The sequence below is a fragment of the Triplophysa rosa genome, linkage group LG23, assembly GCF_024868665.1.
Source record: "Triplophysa rosa linkage group LG23, Trosa_1v2, whole genome shotgun sequence".
NCBI classification, from domain to species: Eukaryota; Metazoa; Chordata; class Actinopteri; order Cypriniformes; family Nemacheilidae; genus Triplophysa; species Triplophysa rosa.
In genome coordinates this window covers 14,389,790-14,410,435 of record NC_079912.1, presented here as the reverse complement: position 1 = coordinate 14,410,435, position 20,646 = coordinate 14,389,790, and the positions used below count along the sequence as shown (strand labels likewise).

The 20,646-nt window shown below is 38.7% G+C and overlaps 1 protein-coding gene across 6 annotated transcripts in view; it reads right to left on the bottom strand.

Moving 5' to 3' along the window:
* Positions 1–282: 282 nt before the first annotated feature.
* LOC130546767 (RNA-binding Raly-like protein) overlaps positions 283–20,646 on the bottom strand; it is a 111,572-nt gene continuing 91,208 nt past the window's right edge. For 5 of the 6 annotated variants that reach the window (XM_057322190.1, XM_057322191.1, XM_057322193.1 and 2 more), the window contains 7 exons: positions 12,210–12,285; positions 10,387–10,434; positions 9,591–9,772; positions 5,446–5,559; positions 3,572–3,732; positions 1,743–1,777; positions 283–1,593 (listed from right to left, as the gene is read on the bottom strand). In XM_057322190.1, the coding sequence (XP_057178173.1) occupies positions 1,745–1,777; positions 3,572–3,732; positions 5,446–5,559; positions 9,591–9,772; positions 10,387–10,434; positions 12,210–12,285 (614 nt within the window). In that variant the 3' untranslated portion in view covers positions 283–1,593; positions 1,743–1,744. The remainder of the gene's footprint in view (positions 1,594–1,742; positions 1,778–3,571; positions 3,733–5,445; positions 5,560–9,590; positions 9,773–10,386; positions 10,435–12,209; positions 12,286–20,646) is intronic. The other variant, XM_057322192.1, reaches the window with a different exon arrangement.

The following is a 20,646-nucleotide window of genomic DNA, read 5'->3' as shown; positions in this document are numbered from 1 at the left end:
CGACAGGTGTTGCGGTCACTCCTCGCGCGCGCAATATTACTGCCAAATTCTTTCTCTCTGTCTGCATTTCAAATATACTTCGTAGCCTTAATATTACTCAACGTTGGGTTTGTTAAACGATAAACAATAAAAACATTTTTTTCTGTCAGAAGGATTCTGTAAGACTTATAAAGCCAAAACGTATTTCTGTCGGCAAACATAACTATAATAAAATGAGCCTCGATCTTAAAAAAGTAGATGTTGTGCTGGAAGTGCAGAACACAAAAAACAACAACATTTGATTTTGTCCGTTTTATATTGTGATTGTAATGACTTTCCTCTATCGTGAAGCCTATAGCCAGACCACAAATGAAACAACTGAAAATACATTAAAATAACAAACATGCTAATCATAAAAATATCTTTACAAATAGTTTACATTTCTATACAATATGAAGTTATAGAACTGGGACTTCTCAGCAGAGCAGTTTTGATAGTATTCACCCAAAACGTACAGAACCGTATATTTTTTCCTCTCGAACGTGATTTTAAAATATAAAAGAAAACATTTTTCTCGCCGGTCTGTTTACACAAACATCCCACAATCTTCATTTAAACAAACACATTATGTACAATAGCAGTATGAGAATGCCAGCAAAACAAATATTAAGGTTATGAAGCTTTTTCTGTAAATTTGCCATACAAAAATAGAGAGTTCATTATGACACACTCTAAACGCAATGAGAACGTCGTCTGAAAGTCCAGCCATTGAGCTACTGGACAGAAACAGTGCAGCTACAACATGTGAAGATACACAGCTATTCATGAATAAAACAATACAAAATGAAAGTGTAGTACAACATCATCTTTACAAATTATGACACGTTGAGACAAAATCAATCTTTAATGTTGCAGGGATCTGACAACGTTTCATTCATCCTAATGTTACAGTTTGCGTATCAGGGGTCTGATAAAATGCGTGGCAGTATAGTTAAACTCTTTACAGTTCTTTTTTTAAAATATTTTGAATGAATACCACAAAACACAAAACTTCACATACTTTCAGAAAACATAAACTGGCTATGACGTGTTTAAGACTGCAGAAGTAAAACAAAAGCTGATACAAAAAGGTTTGGCTGACAGCCTCATGAAACATACTTATTAGACCTCAATACAGACATATTTTATCATGTTTTAAAACTCTTTTAACATTTTCCCTGTTAATACAGAGGGTTTCAAAAATGACAACTTACATTTTCGGACACTTAAGGCTCATTTTCCACACGCAGATAGTTGCACTGTAAATGAATCACTGAAAGTCAGGTCCCCAAGTTTTATTTGTTCTCAAAGAAAATGAGGTCAAATCCTTTGTATGATGATCTTTTGAAATGTTTAAAGGATGCCTGTAAATCAAAACACAATTGAATGTGACTTGTTATCATATGACAGCAATAGTGACCAGCGGATGGTAAATAATGTCCAAATATTTGATGTTCCTCCAATCACAGCCAATCGAAAGAGAGAGTTCACAGCCTCTTTGAGAGATGTCGGTCTTCTCAGAGATTGATGTCTTCTGTTCAAAGCCGAGTCGATTTTCTCTCTGGATGGAGACGTCTAAAGATAAGCATATGCATTGCTCAATAATCAGTGAATGAGATGCATCACAAATGCCTAGAAAAAAACAGCTTTTTTACTTTTTTACTATTATGATTAATGGCATTAATCATAATAAAGAATGAATTCTGCTGATAGAATCAACTAACCTTCAGTTGTCAATATCAGACACGTGATTTTCCATCTGAAACAAAAACACAGATTTATTTATTTGCACAGTCATCACAGCTGTTGCCGAGACGGATGGTGAAGTGTTTTCAATCTAGACTTAATTTCATTGGACAACAATCTGTATCAATCTGTAAGTGTGATATGTGTCATCTATATTTTAGTCCATCAAGAGAAAAAACAATGTGTATGCTTGCTCAAAGAGAAACTTTCTTTTGTCCACAGAACACAAAAGAAGAGGTTTTGATGAATGTTGGTAACCAAACAACATTGAAGCACATCGACATCCATTGTATGGACTCAAAACCACTGAGGCATTTCTCAAAATATCTTCTTTTGTGTTCCACAGAAGAAAGAAAGTCACACAGGTTTGCACTGACACGAAGGTGAATAAACGATGACAGAATTTTTATTTGTGGATGAACTAGAAGAACATTACAGTATAGTTGCTCTCAAAGCTAACGGACAAGAAAAATCCAATTTTAGTTTCACAGGGACATAAAGTGCCAGGCAGACGGTGTCTGAAATGCTTTTTTGAAGAGGCTCATTATGCTTGTGCGTCGCAGTCCATGTGAAAGGGACTTTATAAATATGTATGAACCGTTTCAGCGGTACAAAGTTCATTACCGAGAGAAAAGATTCAGAAACAGAAAAAAAAACATGGACCAAACGTCTCAATTCTCCACAAATGGGCTGGTTAATGTGACAGGAATGTGGAGATACTCTGATAGTTCAGCCATTAATCTTCAGATCAAGTGTGAGACTGTAGGAAGTACTCACTCAATATTTATGTTCATCTTCTGTACAAAAATGAAGAACAGGGCTTTTAGCACTAAAGAAACAAAGTCAGGACTCTAAAGAAATTGATGGGAGTTGTTTTGGGTCAAAACACATACGAAGCTGTCACGTTGATCACGTCCTGACCTGATATGTGGGTTAACACGCTGTGTGAATCTCGCCTGCAGAAGCTCCATTAGATGTTTCCACCTCATTTCCACAGTTTAAGGAACGGCCGAGCTCATTAAAATACATTCAGTCTGTTCTCTCAGCAGGAACCTCATCCTAAACCTTCATTTGACTCGGCTCTCGGTCCCAGTGCTGCTGGACTCTTGTGCCTCCAGAGGTTCAGATTCGGTTTGAATTATGGCTAAAACCGACGGAAAGTGGCCTAGTGGAACCTCATCAGCTTCTGCACTTCCACCTGTCTGTCCCACACCCCGTCTCACTTACTTTCTAGTCTCACTGTTGTCCATCTTTCAAACGTCTGGTGTATGGACTTGATTGATTCTCAAATGACTGTCTTACTCCTGTCCTTGTCTCTTTTACGTCCCCTTCTTCTCCCTCGTTTCCCTGTCTCACTCCCATCTTTCTTTGTCCCTGTCCCCCATCTCACTGTCTCACTCTCATCCCTGTTCCCCTTCTCACTGTCTCACTCTCATTTTCTTCTCCATCAGGTCCCTGTCTCTCTCCCTTCCATTTTAGTCTTTCTCCCTTTTCTGTTCTTCTCATGTTACTGTCTCACTCCCATCCTTGTCTGTCTCTCGTCCCTTTCCCACTCATGTCACTGTCTCCTTCATGTCTCCCTCAAATCCTTGTCCCACTCTTATCGTTTTCTCTCTCACATCCCTGTCTCATTCCCATCCTCATCTCTCTCTCTTCCTCCCCTCACGTTGCTGTCTCCTTCATGTTCCCGTCTCTCCCTCTCATCCCCGTCTCCCTTTTGTGCACAACTATGAATAAATCTGCAGAATTAGCTTCAATAGAGCTTTTTAGCCCCAGTGCTGCGGTGGTTGGGGTGCAAGTGATGTACCAGATCAGTGCTGCCCTCTTCGTCATAGTCTTCCTCGCCTCCATCGGTCATCTCACCCGCCTCCACTTCTAAGGGTCCCTCTTCTCCGGAGTTCTCTGCCGTTTCTGATATCGACTCCTCATGCAGAGAGTCGCAGTTATCCTCATATTTCTTATGAGTTTCTGATGAGAGAAAGAGAGAGACATGTGAAGACTGAAGAGGATTATATGACAAATATCTGTCATATTCAGAGCCGGTGACTGCAAAGTCATTAAAGAATGTTTCCCAAGACGAAGCCGAAAACAAAACATCTGTCATTGTTTTATAACACCCTCACTGCATTTTAAGAAAACATGACTTACTTCAGCAAAATACACAAAAAGAAGTTATGACTATCATTTTTGACCTGTTCATTATATAGTATAATTTAATCAAATTTGACCTGTTCATTGTATACTAGAAAAAATAATTATATAAGAACTACAATAATAGACCTATTTAGCCTGTGCTCTACATTTAATACAAAGGGATAATGTACAGGCAGCCGGTTGTTATCGCAGAAATAAGCCCCGACAGTGTGATCAGGAGCCGAGAAGCGGAGGGTCTTGTATCACACTGAAGGCGCTTATTTCGCGATAACAGCCGGCTGCTTGTACATTATCCCACTTATTACACTTATTAAAAAAACTGGATATGAACTGTGAATTTGAAATATTTTATTAGCTCATTTTTACCGAATGCAGACCTTCTGCGTGGAAAAGCTGTTTACTTTCGGTTTAAAGGTAAGAAACGACGTTCAAACGTCACGAAAAGGCAATTTGGTTTAATCATTTGTAAATATATTGTCATACATGTTATTAAAAGACACATTTATATTTAATATAATAACGAACCAGCAGATGTCGCAACTGGCCAATCAGAATCAAGCATTCCAACGAGCCGTGTAATAAATACATTCAACATATATAAAATTTACATTTGTTTATAGTCAAAAAATGTCTGCATATCTTGCATTCAAAGAATACATTTAATCTATCTATATATTTATAACACTGGCATTTTTAAACAATAAGAATGTTCAACCTGATGTCACAAGAATTCGTAATTATTCAACAAAATGGCTAATTCATATGAATTTGTACGTTGCGATTTGTACAGAAACGTTCGATTACTAGAAAAAAGCAATACCGAAGCCCCTCCCCTAACCCGCCCCTAAACCTAACATCCACGGCGCGAAAGCAAATTATTCTAATGTGTATGAATGAAATTGTACGAATTAGCCAAACTCGTAAATTAGTTAAGTTTTTGCCGTGAGATTGTGTTGGAATGTTTTGATTTTACGAGAGGTTTATGCTCACAGCAAAAAATTTTTATAAAAATAAACTTAACAAAGCAGAATAAGTCCTATTTTTCTACACAGGTTTTCTTCTCAAATTGTTTAATCTTGGCATGTTTAGATCTTTTTACTGAAAACCAAGACTCTCTGCAACATGCTTTATTGTACAGAAAAAGCAGCATTCTTTCTATTGAGGTTTGGATTAAATAATGACAGACATATTTATATTACAGTATTGTCTGCATAATTACAGTATTACTTTAATCTCCATGAATCAGACACATGTAACGGCCCTAACGTAGAGACTGAAGATCACTAAACCTCAGTAGATATCTACCAGATGAAAACTGAATGTCCTAAAATGACTCTAGCTAAAGTAAAACAGTGCAATATTGCCTTTATAACAGTTATGACAAATTGGCTTCTGTCTCCCCGCCTGTCACTGAGATGGATAGTGCGTGCGTGCGCTCTCATTCCTCCCGTACGGCTGATGTTTGCACCCTGTCCCTCCGGATTGGATTTCATTTCTGCCTTCTAAAGAGTTTTCTCTCATTCTCACCGCACTCGGCTCTTTGCTGTTTCTCGATCTTCTCCAGGCGGCCCAGAAGAGAGTCGATTTTTATCTTGATTTGAGTCAGTTCACGTTTGATGGTCTGGAGTTGGTCAGACTTAACTGCAAGAAAAAAAAAGAAAATGTGAGATCTTAGCAGATATAGATGACAGTGAATACATGTATTGGCTTTGTTCATGCATGATTACTGTATGGCCCACTATGGCTAATTAATTCCTTATACGGCCGTCCTAATTTTGTTCAAAGTATTTTCCTCCCTGTTGTTTTTCATTTGGCTTTACTCCAAATCTCACATCTGTCGTGCTGGTTAATATCAGCGGACAGCAGTAAGAGAGGTGTTCTCATGGTCAACCCAGCATCAATTAACACAACCTGAATAACATGTTCCATCAACTATAAAAGATCAAGTGTGATACTATATTCGCCCTTTTTAACTCAATACTTCATGTTGCATACTATTGTAACAAAATACCCTTGACTAATGGCCTTTGTTTTGAACAGTGTTACACTTCATTAAATATGTAATGTTTCAAATCATATTTAATGTCTTAATCAGTATTAAAGCTTTTCATTTAGAAACTGGTGTTCAGTTCATTAAGTAGCCTAAATAAATAAATGTGCTTCACGATGCCATAGAAGAACTTTCTTGTCTAAATGCTTCCATAATGAACCTTTAACATTCCGTTTCACGAAAGGTTCTTTATGGCGAGAAAAGGTTCTTCAGATTATAAAAAGGTAAGAAAGAGATGTTTTTTAAAGTGGTGGTTCACCCAAAAATGAAACATCTTTCCTCATTTACTCACCCTCTTGTCATTTCAAACCTGTATGACTTTCTTTCTTCTGCAGAACACAAAAGAAGATATTTTAAAGAAAGTTGGTAACCGAATAGCACTGGACCCCATTCACTTCTATTGTACGGACACAAAACCAATGCAAGTGAATGGGGGGCAGTTAAAACATTCTTCAAAGTATCTTCGAAAAATGAAAGTCATACGGGTTTGAAATGACAAGAGGGTGAGTAAATGAGGACAGAATTATCATGAACTATCACTTTAAAGAAGACTGAATGGTTCTTTGTGGAACCAAAAATTGTTCTTCTATGGCATCACTGTGAAGAACCTTTTAAGTACCTTTATTTTAAAGAGTGTACTCTCCGATCGCTCGGACAGACGTGCCTTTCACTTACTTCAGTATGTGGCATGTCACATTGGTTGAAATGTTTCTGCCAAATGTCTTTGTGCTTAATTCACACTGCTAATTTCTGTAAATATTCAGCGCTTTAAATACGTCCAATGCTTTTCAAGTTTGACAGCTGTCGGAATAATCTCCCTCGGATGATCACACCATTGAACGCTCACCCTGTCTCATAAACGCTTCAAATCACAGGGTCTCTCCTCTCTGCATCTCAAAATGACCTTGCCGGGAAATAAAAACCCAGAGAGGCTAGAAAAAGGGGCAGCAGATGGTATTTGAAACAGGATTACTTTTAAAACATGGAAAAGGCTCTTGACATCTTTCAAAAATAGTTAAAATCTCATTTAGGACTGGCTTAATAGAAAATACCCGGACTGAATAATGTATGACTTCAATTAGCATTTAACGTTCATTCTTTTTCAGATACAGAACACCAAAATACTCATTTCTAAAATACTCAGCACCCGCAATACTTTTTCAGCGCTGCAAAATTACAGAATCTACACACAGCGTGACCAGTGATTCCTAAATAAACGACTAATTCCATTAATATGCCAAGATATGTAAAGTAACCTGCAATATTATGTTTCTAACAGAGATGGCCATAGAAAGGCAAAAGTGACGAATTGCTTCTTAACCAAATGGATATTTCCCTCAAAAAAAAAAATCCAGCATAATTTATCCACTCGCGTCATTCAAAACTTCTATGACTCACTTTTTTCTGCGCAACACAAAAGAAGATATTTTGAGAAATGTCTCAGTGGTTTTGCGTCCATACAATGGAAATCAATGGGGTGCAATGTTGTTTGGTCACCAACATTCTTAAAAATATCTTTGTTTGTGTCCTGCAGAAGAATGAACGTCATACAGGTCCGGAATGACATGAGGGTGAGTAAGTGATGAAAGAATGTTCATTTCAGGGTAAGCTATCCCTTTAAAGGTTAGCAAACCGATTCACTGAACTAAACATCACGAGATGTAGTGTGAGCTGAACAGACTTATGAAACACCTCTTGGAATGGAAAGACCTGTTGTTTTATAATAATTGGAGCTTCGGGACACACACAAGTGATTTGTTGAAAAATTAATTAGTCTCTATTTGCCAGTATATTGCTCAGTCGTTCCTCTCCTTGAGGAAGCCAGAGCTTGTCGTTCCACTGTCACCACCGTCGGCCGTGATAACACAGCGTGACCCAACACGACTGTCACACCGCTGCCAGCTTTCCTGCTTTCTCACAAGATGGTGTCACCTGCCGTCACCCGCCCGAGGCAGAAAGCTCAGCGTGTAGGTGGTTAGTTGACACGCCGCCGTATCTACTGAAATTCAGCGAGTGTGTGCGAAAATGGAAGTTTCTCCAAAAAAATACACTACACTTAAACGTCCAAAAAATTGCCTTCAAGCATTCAAAATGTGTTTTAAAAGATGATGTAAAGACCACAACTCTTTCTCATGCCAATGCTGTTTATCTTGATTCTCAACTAAACACAGCAATGTTTATATTCAGTAACTTGTATGTTTACTAATCATTCTTTTGCTTTACATCAATTGTAAGGACAGACAGAGAACCATTAAGAAAATTAACCACGTGTTTACCATAGTACAGTGTAGAAGAAACCATGTTTTATTTGGTGGATTGACGACCATTTGTTTACCATTACAAAAAATGGTTAAATTATGGTTATTGTAGCACGATCATAGTAGGAAACTATGGCTTAACCATGGTATTAGTAGTAAAACTATAGTAACACAAATGGTAAGTAACTGGTAAAAAAAAGGGACTGAAAAGACAACAGAGAATTTTTCATCAGCATTTCAGAGCACAAACAACCTAAACTTTTATAGCCAAATTGAATGCTATTTTGGTGTGTTAAAACTAATCTCCCGTTTATGTTTGGGGGAGAGCTCCAGTGAAATGCGGATGAAGGTAAACAGCGGCACTTTTGTGTACGTGGCACGAATATGTCTGATGGTGAATTGCGGTGACATAAGTAAAGCCCCCGCAGGGACGACGGCACTACAGCTAAGAGCATTAGTGTCATGCACCGCGGCTAATCTCAGCTTTTGAGCTCCACGCTCGAAGGAGTCGCTGAGATGCTGACAGATGCTGTGAAAGCCGCTACTTATGGGATTGAGATCAAATCTGGATTAGTGTTAGGAATTCTAATTTACAAACACTGCTGCGTGATGTTCGGTGTTTCTGGAAAATCCCATGCCCAAATTAAGATACGTTTCAGTTTGGCACAAGCATTGGTCTGTGGTTACTGAAATCAATATATGGTTGATTTTGACTGGCGTGACATTTTTTGCATCATTTTTGCAAAAGACAAAGTGTTGTAAGATACCGATTTACACGTTTCATCTCTGCTGTCTGATCCTATCAGGAGACAATAAAAAATAAACCTCACAGAATTCATACTGTGTGCTATGTGTGACTTTTAATGTCAGAGCTCAGTCATTTAAAAAGTGAAGGATACTGTGGCTAGTACAATTAAAAGTGATGTTTGTCATTTTAAGAAATAGTAGCTAAACCAATAATGTGAGTATGGACCAGTTTGGCCAAAAACGGAACCGTTCTCAAAAGTTGAGCTTTCTTCAAATGTTAACATTAACATTACATTGACATCAGTTAACATAAAAATGAAAATTCTGTCCTCATTTACTCACCCGCTTGTCATTTCAAACCTGCATGACTTTCATTCTTCGGCAGAACACAAAAGAAGGCATTTTAAAGAAAGTTGGTAACCGAATAGCACTGGCCCCAATGCACGTGAATGGGGGCTAGTTAAAAACATTTTTCAAAATATCTTCTTTTGTGTTCTGCGGAGGAAAGAAATTCATACAGATTTGAAGAGGATGAGTAAATGATGACAGAATGTTTATTTTTGGGTGAACCATCACTTTAAATGTTGTATTTAATTATGCAGACGAGCCAGTCTTACTTTTCAGCCCAGAGGAGAAGGACGACGACGACGACGATGGTGGTCTCGAAGAAGAGGAAGAGGAGGTTTTAATGGGGAAGGAAGTCTTCCCTCGTCGAGTGGATGGAAGGACCACCCGCGAGCGCTTCAGAGGGATCACGGCCCTCGGAGGAGGGGCCACCCGTCCATGATAGTCAAACAGCCTGACCAGAACAAAGATTTGTGAGATTTAAAACACAGATGTCTCAACATCATTAGCACTTAAAGTCAAGACCATTGATTCTGAATTATAAAGCGTTAAAGGTGTTTCAGTGTAAATGCACCATTTTCACTACTTTTGAAAACGTTTGAAATTCTGTGCGGCCACATTTTTCAAAGGAACGTAGACAAAGTTCAAGAAACGTCAAATAAAGCCACATACCCTTGCTCTCATTTCAATCTCTTCTGGTTATTCACAATGATTCACATCTAGCTGACATTTAGTAACAGAGCAAGACACGCCAGAACTAAGACAGGCTTCTTAGAAATGAAAGAAAAGCTCCATTTACTCAATGATTGCGCACACAATCGCCTTTAATTTCATGTTTCAATTCTCGCCAAGGACAAACTGTGGGAGTTTAACATAAATAAAGTAATACGTTGGCCGTGGAAGTTATATAATCCATTTTAAATATCAAGGTCTTTTCACCTGTTCAAGCTTCACAAAAAAATACATCTGCTTGAAATTCAAGCCTTGAAAGATCGAATGGCAGCTTAAGGATTCAAGTCCATTCCCTGCAATAAAATTCTGTAGTTCTTTATGTAAATACATACATACCGATTGTAAAAATCGTCCCTGTAGTAATCGTAATCAAATTCATAACCGCTGAAAAAAGACAAAGCAGAGGCATGATGTAAGTGAAAAGCATTAACAAAAGTGTGAAGTCCAACAAGAAAAGTTCCTGATTCAGAATTTAAATAATAAAATCGAAAGTGCCTGACTGTAAACTCATTCCTACTGGATTCTATCGAAGCTTAATTTACTGTAAAAAGAAATGTTGTCTTACGGCCTGTGTGCTCCAGAAGCTGACAAACTGATGAAGGGACGGACACCCCTCGATACAGACTGACATTTACAGTCCAATTACCGCTGTCAGATCGGACCCATCCAGTCCCATTGTGCGCGTTGAAAGATAATCAATTTATACCTGAGATTTTAATTTGTAGAGAACAGAATCGAGCTGGTGTGAGTCACATAATCTGACAGCACACAACAATCCCATCCATCTGTCCATCATTTAAAGATCCGGCTTACAGATAGATCAATAATATCTGACTTCAGAGACGCAGTCCCTCATCGGTAACAGTAAGGGACAAAGCAGTTTACTAAAACACTGCGATACTGTAGCTTCCATCCATACTGCATCAGACAGCAACAGAGAAAGTTTGTAGTTTGATGGGTGACGTCAGAGTTTCAATTTGTTTGAATACCCAAGAGTCACCAAACAGACTTGTTTCACATTCGACTAATAAGGCAAACAGTGCAACATTTTTGCCCATTGTATTTTATTTACTGTCAAATGCAGTAGGGTCCAAAACAGACAGGTTTTCAATTTAATCTTAGAAAATTGCTAGGTTTCTAGTATCATTTTTAATAGGGTATTTTTCCATGCACATTGCACCTTGGACAAAATAGAAAAGCAAATATAGGCTCGATTATGATGTCTTTCTTTAAATATATCACGTCTATCTTGTATTTCCTGTCAACAATAGAAATAGGAATGACGGTGATTTCTGGTCATTACGGCCTAAGTCACAAACACAAGCTCATTATTTTCTCATTATATGCACGACTTTCATTCCTTTGACTGCTTCTTTCCAAACTAATTAACATGCAAAGCTAGTCTTTGTTAGATTTCGGCTCTCTCAATTAGCCCTGGTTACACAATGCACGTAAAATATTATTCGATATAAAATGCAAATCAATTCTTAATTCATTTAAGAAATACAACGTGAGGGGAAAATACACGAATTGAAAGATAAAACCATTATTATAAAAAACTCCTTTGAACGGCCAAGTAATCGAATTGCCACAAAGCCATAAATATTTTTTTCTTTCATTGCTATTTACAAAGAACAGAAAACATTTTTATTAAATGTATGGCGACAGAATAGAAATAAAAGCTATAATAAAAATTTTTTCAAGTCCACAGGTCTTAAATACCTTCTGTAACATTGATAATTTCATTCGTTTCCCGCTCTGTTACCCTTTGCAGTCGTGTAAGAGTTAAACAACCCGACCAAACCTGAGACACAACTGCAGGATCAGCAATTGAACGGATATGCTGATAATCGCAGACTGCGAGCCGCTCTGTTCTCTAAACCTGATAATATGACAAATGTGCTGACGGCTTTATTCGACAACCTGAATTTAATCTGCTATTCCTTCACTTTCCTAACAAGGGAATCAATGTTTACGGAGCGTGTGAGAACAGTGACGGCTTTTCTGTTTACACTGCACTACATTATCAGACTTGAAACGCAGAATGGTGACAGCAAATGTGAAGTACTGTGGTTGTCACCGTCACCTGAAATTTAAAAAATCAAACCTAATTTAGACATTCATATACTATGCTTTGTGGTTATTAGCTAAAGACTCACCTGTAAACTGCAGTGAGGGGTCTTTTGGATCCTGCTTTTGGCCTGTAGGGTTTGGGCTCTCCAGCCATGTTGATATCTGCACACAAACCAACATCCAACAAAATAAATCATCCGATTATGTGATTAAGAGTAATGAGTTTTCTCACCGCACACTTCAGGTTCATTCAACCTCACCTGGGGGAAAGAAATCCATACAACTTCTCTCTGAATTACCCTTTGAATACTAAAACATGGGATACCCTGGGATATAAGAAGTATTTCTTTACAAACTTCTATAATAATCAGGGCTGTCAAATGATTAATCGTATCCAGAATAAAGGTTTGTTTACATAATATATGTCTGTGTACTGTGCATATTAATTTAGAAACAATACATGCATATAATCAATAAAAATATAAAAATGTATTAATATAATTATAATAATAATATATCATTTAAATTATTGGTAAAAATAAATAAATACATGTAAATATTTTCTAAATATTTAGAAATGTATGTGTATGCGTTTCTACATACAAAATTAATATTCACAGTACACAGACATATATTATGTAAACACGATTAATCACTTGACAGCCCTAATAATAATACCTCTATAATGGCAAAGACGACACAATCCAAAACTTGTGATTTAATCTTTCACTCACTTTTTCTTATTCATCCGCATTGGACTTTATTCTGCTTCTCGTCCTTAACAGTATATCTGTGTTAGAAAAATGCTTTAAATTATTGAAAATGTTTTGCTTGAAAAGGACGCTATTATGGCAGACAAATGTCACTTGGCTTGCAATGACATTCATACATTTTTAAGTGTGTCTGGGATTTCGAAGACCTTCTGGGACCTGTGTATCTGCGGCTTCTATAAAGTCTAAAAGTCATATATCGCAGGTGAGACACCAAGATATTTCATTCCTTTCTGCAACATGTAGTGGATCTAGAGTGATATAGTCTATTTAAGATGAAGATATAAAGCAAGAGGAAGAGAGACAGTAAGATGCTAATAAGACACTACAGTATGATTTTCTGCAAACCATCTGTGAACAAAATGGAAATGTTACACACATAAAAATGACGTGATGATGTTCCAGACCTTTAAGGAGTGAATATCTAAACTAAAACAACATTGTTTTATAGCCATTGAGGTGTGAAAAGCTTGGGAAACTGAAGTTGGAAAAAATTTATGCCAACGTACTTGACGTTACATTCACGCATATAAGCCCATTTTAATAAAACCACCATCCAAGAGCGATGGATAAACACAAAGGACAGAACATCTATGAAAATTATCTTTATTATTTGACCTACACAGTCAAGCGCTGATGTTTTCAGCATTCCTTACAAACACACAGTGCTGTGGCTTCAATAAAGGGGAGAACTGGCACAGAGGTGCTTTAAGATAAATGGATATGGCTACATTCGTATCTTGGGCTGTGTACTTTCTGGAAGCTCATTTTAATAGCTGCTAACAGATGACCTGACACAAAACAAGAACACAGTGTTGTGTACACCAACTCCAGCATGTAAACACGTCCCATCATTCCCCAACATACAGAAAATATGCATAATGTCCTGTATGCATTAAGCAAAAATAGGACGAATAGTATGGTAGTATGCTCTCCAAACATATTGTCTTTACACAACTGACAAATCATGCGCAGAAAAATACAACAATGAAAAAGCATTCTGTATGAATGAATTCCTATATAATATTTTTTACAAGCTTCTCAAAGAAATACTGTTATTGATGTGCATTGAATACAGCACATTGGGTTACAGTATGACTCAAGAGAACTGTATTGATCTAAGACATGCAAATCTAGGAAACAACACGCATTGAAAATGAGTTTCATGATTTTGAAAGAAAACTGCTGTTTTTTCGGTTACCAAAATCTGACCATGTACATTGCATTGGCTCGCTTTAAGTGTCACTTGCTCAGCGCTATGCTGTATGGTCGTTTTTGTCCGATCTTATAGAAGCTATAAAAAGGTCGAAGTTGTTATTGTAAGGAGAGATTTTCATTCATCTGCATGTTCTTGCTCAACTTCAAACGGTTGCCTGGAGACAGGCGGGAGATGAGCGGAGCTCTCCGTGGTCCTGAACTCTGGGTCAGCTGAGGGGGGAGCGGCTCTTCTTCCCCGTGTTTGGATTGTAGCATCATGAAAGCGTGCCATTGAGCCCCTCACAAAGAGTCATCCGCAGTATGCGAAACCAGCAGTGTTCTCAATGGAGATATCCAAATCTCTCTCTCTCGCTCGCTCTCTCTCTCTCTCCCTACTCTATCTATCTATCTATCTATCTATCTATCTATCTATCTATCTATCTATCTATCTATCTATCTATCTATCTATCTATCTATCTATCTATCTATCTATCTATCTATCTATCTATCTATCGACCACTTACAAATTTTTTTGCATTTTAGAATAATAGTTAATTATTTTTATCATCCAGCTTCTTGGGGTGCTGTGAAGCTTTTTAAACAGTATTGAAGTAATTTCCATCTATGCTGGACTCTTGGCTGATTTTCATAATTTATTTGGTCCAAGTAATCCTTTTCAAAAATATTTTTTAATAAAAATGTTGTTTTCTGATGAAAGAAATTAACATGTTGGCACAAGTATATTTAGTCAACAAAAGTAATTTCAAACATTAAAACAGATTCAGATTAAAAGATTTTTAAGATCATGAGGAATATTTTTTACAAAATATTAAAAGGATATAATCTATATTCAAACTTGATTCTCACTTTCCATCTGTCTTACTGCTCGCTAGGCAGAAAAGCAGGCGAATATAACCGAATCTTAATTTTCACCAATTTAGCACACTGACACATCCAAAGGTTCATGCACACACCTTAAAACACACCATACTGTACACAAACACACTGCTCATCACATTTCTATTGGGAATCTAAATAAAAACGTGACATCCTACTTTTACCATCCAAAATAATTCACGATCCGACCATGAGGAATAACATTTCAGAGACGTGTCACTGTCATACAATCATGAAAAAGAAGTTGATAAAAAAAGTCAAAGCCTTCATGTCGTGATGTGATGGAAAACCAAGACATCAAGTGCAAACTCTGCTTTAAATGAGTAAATAATGCAGTGCCACAGGCGCCCGAGGGATCTTGGCGTTAACTGACTTACGGTCCACAATGAGACGCATCACGCAGCGAAATGGAACGGCTAAAGCAAACATAAAACATATTCAGCGTGGGGTTCGCTGCGATAATCCCACCGTACCAAACGATGATCGTTTTTGATGATAATCGGGCTTGGAAATCTTCCTCTGCACTATAAAAATCCTGTTAGCATGCTTTGAACTGGAGATCAGCGAGAGATTTTAGATGCCCAAAATAGTGGGAAATCACTAACGGCGGTGAAAGTAGGGATTTGAAGGCTTTGAAGTGTATTTGTCGATGTCCGAATGGCTGTGGTTATGTTGGCTTAACGTGATGTGACAAGATCATACAGCGCTATGATTTCCACACTTCATAAGGTCATTTAGTTCATAACTGAGGGAACATCTAAACCAGAAAACAGATCAAAGCACTTTGCATCGGGTCTGTTGCCGTAATTAGAAATTCCCAAGAATTCAGTCCACTGAACTAAGAGCAGAAAGTGGCTTGAGGAGACGGAGCCCACATCCATTTGCCCATGAGCTCATATTGCACCGAGGCGGTCTAAGATGCTCTATTTTTGTATTTCTATCTAGTGAGACTTGAGAAACTCGCTATACCTTGTTCTCCTGTCACTAGCATAAGTAAGACATCTGCCATACAAGTAGCTGGGATTTAATTGTACCATCAGGTACAACACCTGGACAGAATTTACAAGCTCATAGCAGGAAGCAATGAATCGAGTGATTAAGTGATGTTGACAGAACTAATAAGATTCAGTTTGCGATGCTGCACTGTGCTTAGTTTAAATCGAACCAATTTCCCTTACGAGAACATCTCGCCAACAGGGTTTGGTTAGGATTAAACAAGCTGTACTCTATGAATAACAATAACAAAAGTTTGCAACACAAAAACAAGTTTTACGTCACCATGTTCTGAACTAGGGCTGTCAGGATATCTGATTTTTTACTTCACGGTCATCATGGTTGAAAGGAATCACAGTGGGGGTATTATCACTGTATTTAATTTGCTTTTTTAAAATAATGCTATTGAACAAATCCATCTTTAGCTGTTAGAGAGAGAGTTTGTAACCCTTGTAGCTCTTAAAGGAGCAATGTTGAGATTTTAGCGGCATCTAGTGGTGAGGTTGCAAATTGCAACCAATGGCTCACTTCACCCCTCACTTCATCCCTCCCTTTCGGAGACTACGGTGGCTGACACAGAACTAAGATGTTGTCACGTTTTCGCTTATTTGCCTAAGGAGATTTTACGTATTTACGAAACACGCTCTGAGAGCAGTTTGTCCATTTAGGGCTACTGTAGAAACAACATGGTGAATTCCATGCAAGGCGACCCACGGTGTATGTAGATAGAAATAGCTATTTCTAAGGTAGTAAAAACATAACGCTTCACTATATGTAAGGTCTTTATACACCTCTGAAGACATAGTTGTGTATATTGCATTTATGTCAACAGATCCTCCAAAATTACACACTGGACTTTTAAGGCAAAACTTTAAACGGGTGCTGAATTATTTACAACATTTTCGTATGTGTTGAATAACACGATTAGGGTTGGGTACCGGACTCGGTACTCTTAAGGGCACCGACTGAATTTCGATGAGAACGCATCGGGTACTGCGCGTGAGCAGGTACGAGAGAGAGAGAGAGAGAGAGAGAGAGAGAGAGAGAGAGAGAGAGAGAGAGAGAGAGAGAGAGAGAGAGAGAGAGAGAGAGAGAGAGAGAGAGAGAGAGAGAGAGAGAGGGAGAGAGAGAGAGAGAGAGAGAGAGAGAGAGAGAGAGAGAGAGAGCAAGTTCTTGTTTAGAAAATTAAGCATACAATCGCGTTAAGGAAATGCGCGCTCAGACGCAGCCGGCACGCGCACACATAACACATTTAAGTTTGTTAAGGCGCTTTGTGTTTTCTGTCCACCAGTGAATAAAATCATCTCATGAAGTCCTGAAACAAAGTTATTAGTGACAGATTAGAGCAGTCGATGTTAAGAGGTGAGTGAGGCCAACCGTCAAGGTGCAGCTTAAACCTTGAACAGCGCCGCAGGAGACTGATGCACATTTACATTATGTATTATTGTATGATCAACATTATATATTTATATGTAATTCTTTCAGTATCTCTGTTAAAAATGTATATTACAAATCAATCTGTTATTTTCAGTAATGATGCTGTTAAAATTATTTTTGTAGACTTTTCAAGTTTTGTTTTTCTATATTATCTAATGGTCTGTTAATGGTGGAGACCTCATGGTTTAGGTAAATTATCACACTGCATGAATAAATGATTATGTGTGTGAGGAGGAAATAGAATAAGCTGGTTGTAATAATAATGCTGTAGTTATTTCTAGTCTTTGTGTAAAATTTCAACAAAATGTTTGAATTGAGAGGTTTGGGCTTTTTTTCACGGAAATAAAGTACCGAAAAAAGGTACCGTTTGGTACCGGCACCGAATTCCAGGTACTGTTTGGTACCGGTACCGGCTAAAAAGTGAACGGTACCCAACCCTAAACACGATATCAGTGATCCCGTTTTTAATATCACGGTTATTGTCAGTACCGGTATACTGTGACACCATTCTGAACATATATGCAATTTTGCCTGTGTATGTATTTTATGTGAGACCAGGTGTTTAAAATAAAGAGAAGCATGTTTGGACTGAGTCCACTCTCATCTTCATCACAGTCTCAGGACCATTCCTCACGGCCCACTGGGATGACCAGGTCGAATAAATCCATCAGAGGTGCACCGCGGCTCTGAGATCTATAAACCTGCACTGACAGGGTTATCACACTGCAGACGACAGACCCGGAGAGAACAGTTATAATGGACAGGGAGACAGGCAGGTTTCACAGGTTATAAATAAATAAATCTCTGTAAACGCAATCTGAATGTCAAAAGGGTCACAAAAGTGTGCTGGTGTTCATTAATGTAGACATACCTATATTTAAAACGTGCTACTTTAAAAATGGGATTAATAGATGGGAAAGATGCAAATATATACAGGTTCAGCTAAACACACATATTTGGGTTGCAAAACAGAAATTATTATACTGGGTATCATTTATCTCTAATATAAGACATTTTTTTCAACACTCGATTGTTTCCTTTATTTGCAAGAGGTCAAAACCACTGCAAGAACAACCAAAATAAAAAATATCAAAATGAACAATGACTTAAAGCGTATTATGCCGCAAGACATGTCAACTACCTGTATTTCTCCTGTAAAGCTGCTTTGGAACAATGCACATTTTGAAAAGCGCTACATAAATAAAATTGAATTCATCACACCAACCCACAACCCCTTCTGACCACACTACTGCATTTAGAAGACTATCCTAAATTCCCACGTCACACATCTATTACGAACATACATCTCAAGAGTTACTTTTGTTGAATAGTTAGCGAGGGGGGCGTGGTTTAGGGAGGTCTGCACCGGGAGAGAGAGCTGCAAGACCTGCAGTGAGTGAGTGGGTTAATTGCAAACAACAAACACCTGTGTCTTATTTCAGTAAGTGGTGTGGAGAGACTACATAAAGACCTGTCAAACATGAGCTGAGGAGAGAGGGACCGGCTGCTTGCTGGATACTGCGAACAAGGAATCGCACAGCTATTGTGTATACTGTGTATTGGACTGAGCGCTGAATGTGCGACCTTTTACGTTTGGATTAAGTGACTATTGTTTTGTGTGGAAATAAAAGACCAGTAAGCAGCATCGCCGACTTCGTCCTCTTCCTTCCTGTCTACTGACGTTGACTTTGTTACACTGGTGCCGAAACCCGGGAAGGAAGCAGGAGGGCCACTGCCAAAATGCAAGCTCCGTCGGGTACACCATTCGCGGGGTAATTTCATCACTCACGGTCTTCCACCGAGAGCAACACCATCTCATTACTGGATATGTGGATGGACCAGGAGCGTTGTTTCTAGCTTATTATCCAGGCGCAACAAGAGGACCGCGCAACATTCCAGAGCTGGATGGACCGGGAGGTTCACGCAGAAACCACCGCTCGACCGACCACCCCCAACCGACCACCTGCCGCTGAACAAAATGGGGCCACAGCATGACCCATACTGCTTTTCCACCGGAGCTGGTGCTGGTACTGGAGCCAGTTCTCGGCCGAGGATGACACCATTCAGAACCGGCTCGCGTTTCCACTGGCAGGGAGCAGAACCCTCTATGTCAATCCCAGTTCATATTTATTTCCATGTAAATTTATATTTAAACTGAGTAATATGAAATAGAATGATATAAAACACAACAGTGCTTCCTGTCATTTCCCTTTTTAAAATAGTCATATGTGATTTAGGCAACATATGCCTACTCTGATTATTCAACTGTTTTTTAATAAAACGTAATATGATATAAAACACAATCCCTTATTAGAACGTATAAGATGTTTGTTCAATACGTAATTTAAAAGCAAATAATTTAGTTTTTAGTCAAAACGATTTGACCAGGTACAAATAACAGATTTATAAGGCCGAAACTGACTGTTAGACATATGTCCAAAATGAATTATATATCATGTTTAACCGCTACAGATATCAGACATCAGAGCCAGCAGTGAGTTTCAGAAGGAATTGCCGAGATGAGGCTGCGTTCAGCAGGATACATGAGCGCCGAGCACTCGGTGGTTGCGTGGAGCTCACATCTCTGAAAACATCCAAGCTAATTTTTAAACAGACACCATCTTTATTAACCGACCACAGTTTTGGACTTTAAACGCATACTTTCTCACCTAAATAATTATTTAAAATACATTTAGTAACAAAATAACAATAATATTACGAACAATGTAAAACTTTATTGCTCTATTGACTTGGCTGCTCAATGGCGCCTTTCAAAACGCAGTAACCAGAGAAAGCTCCGCCTACTGACGACGTAGGTTTCCTAGTTCGAGACCAGCAAGGTTTTGGGGCCAGTTTGGAACCAGGATCTTGGCACTGGCCCAGGAATTTTTTGAGTGGAAAAGCGCAGCCCGGTTCCCAATTGGACTCCAGCAATGGCACCAGCCCCGATGGAAAAGCGGTATCAAAGATCTTCTTGGACCTGTTCGAGAAGGCAGTGGACGCCAGTAGGTGGCCCCGAGATCAGTGGGCGGTCCTCCAGATACCGCTATTGTGCGGGGAGGCACAAGCGGCTGCCCAACAACTGCCGGTGCAGAACCTCCTGGTCTCCATCATACAGCGGGTCGGCCGAACTCCAGAGCAACATCGCCAGCGGTTCCGTTCGCAGGACTGGAGCAGCTCATCACTCGCCTGCCCAGGAAGATGGCGGAGTGGGTCCAGTGCCACTGAC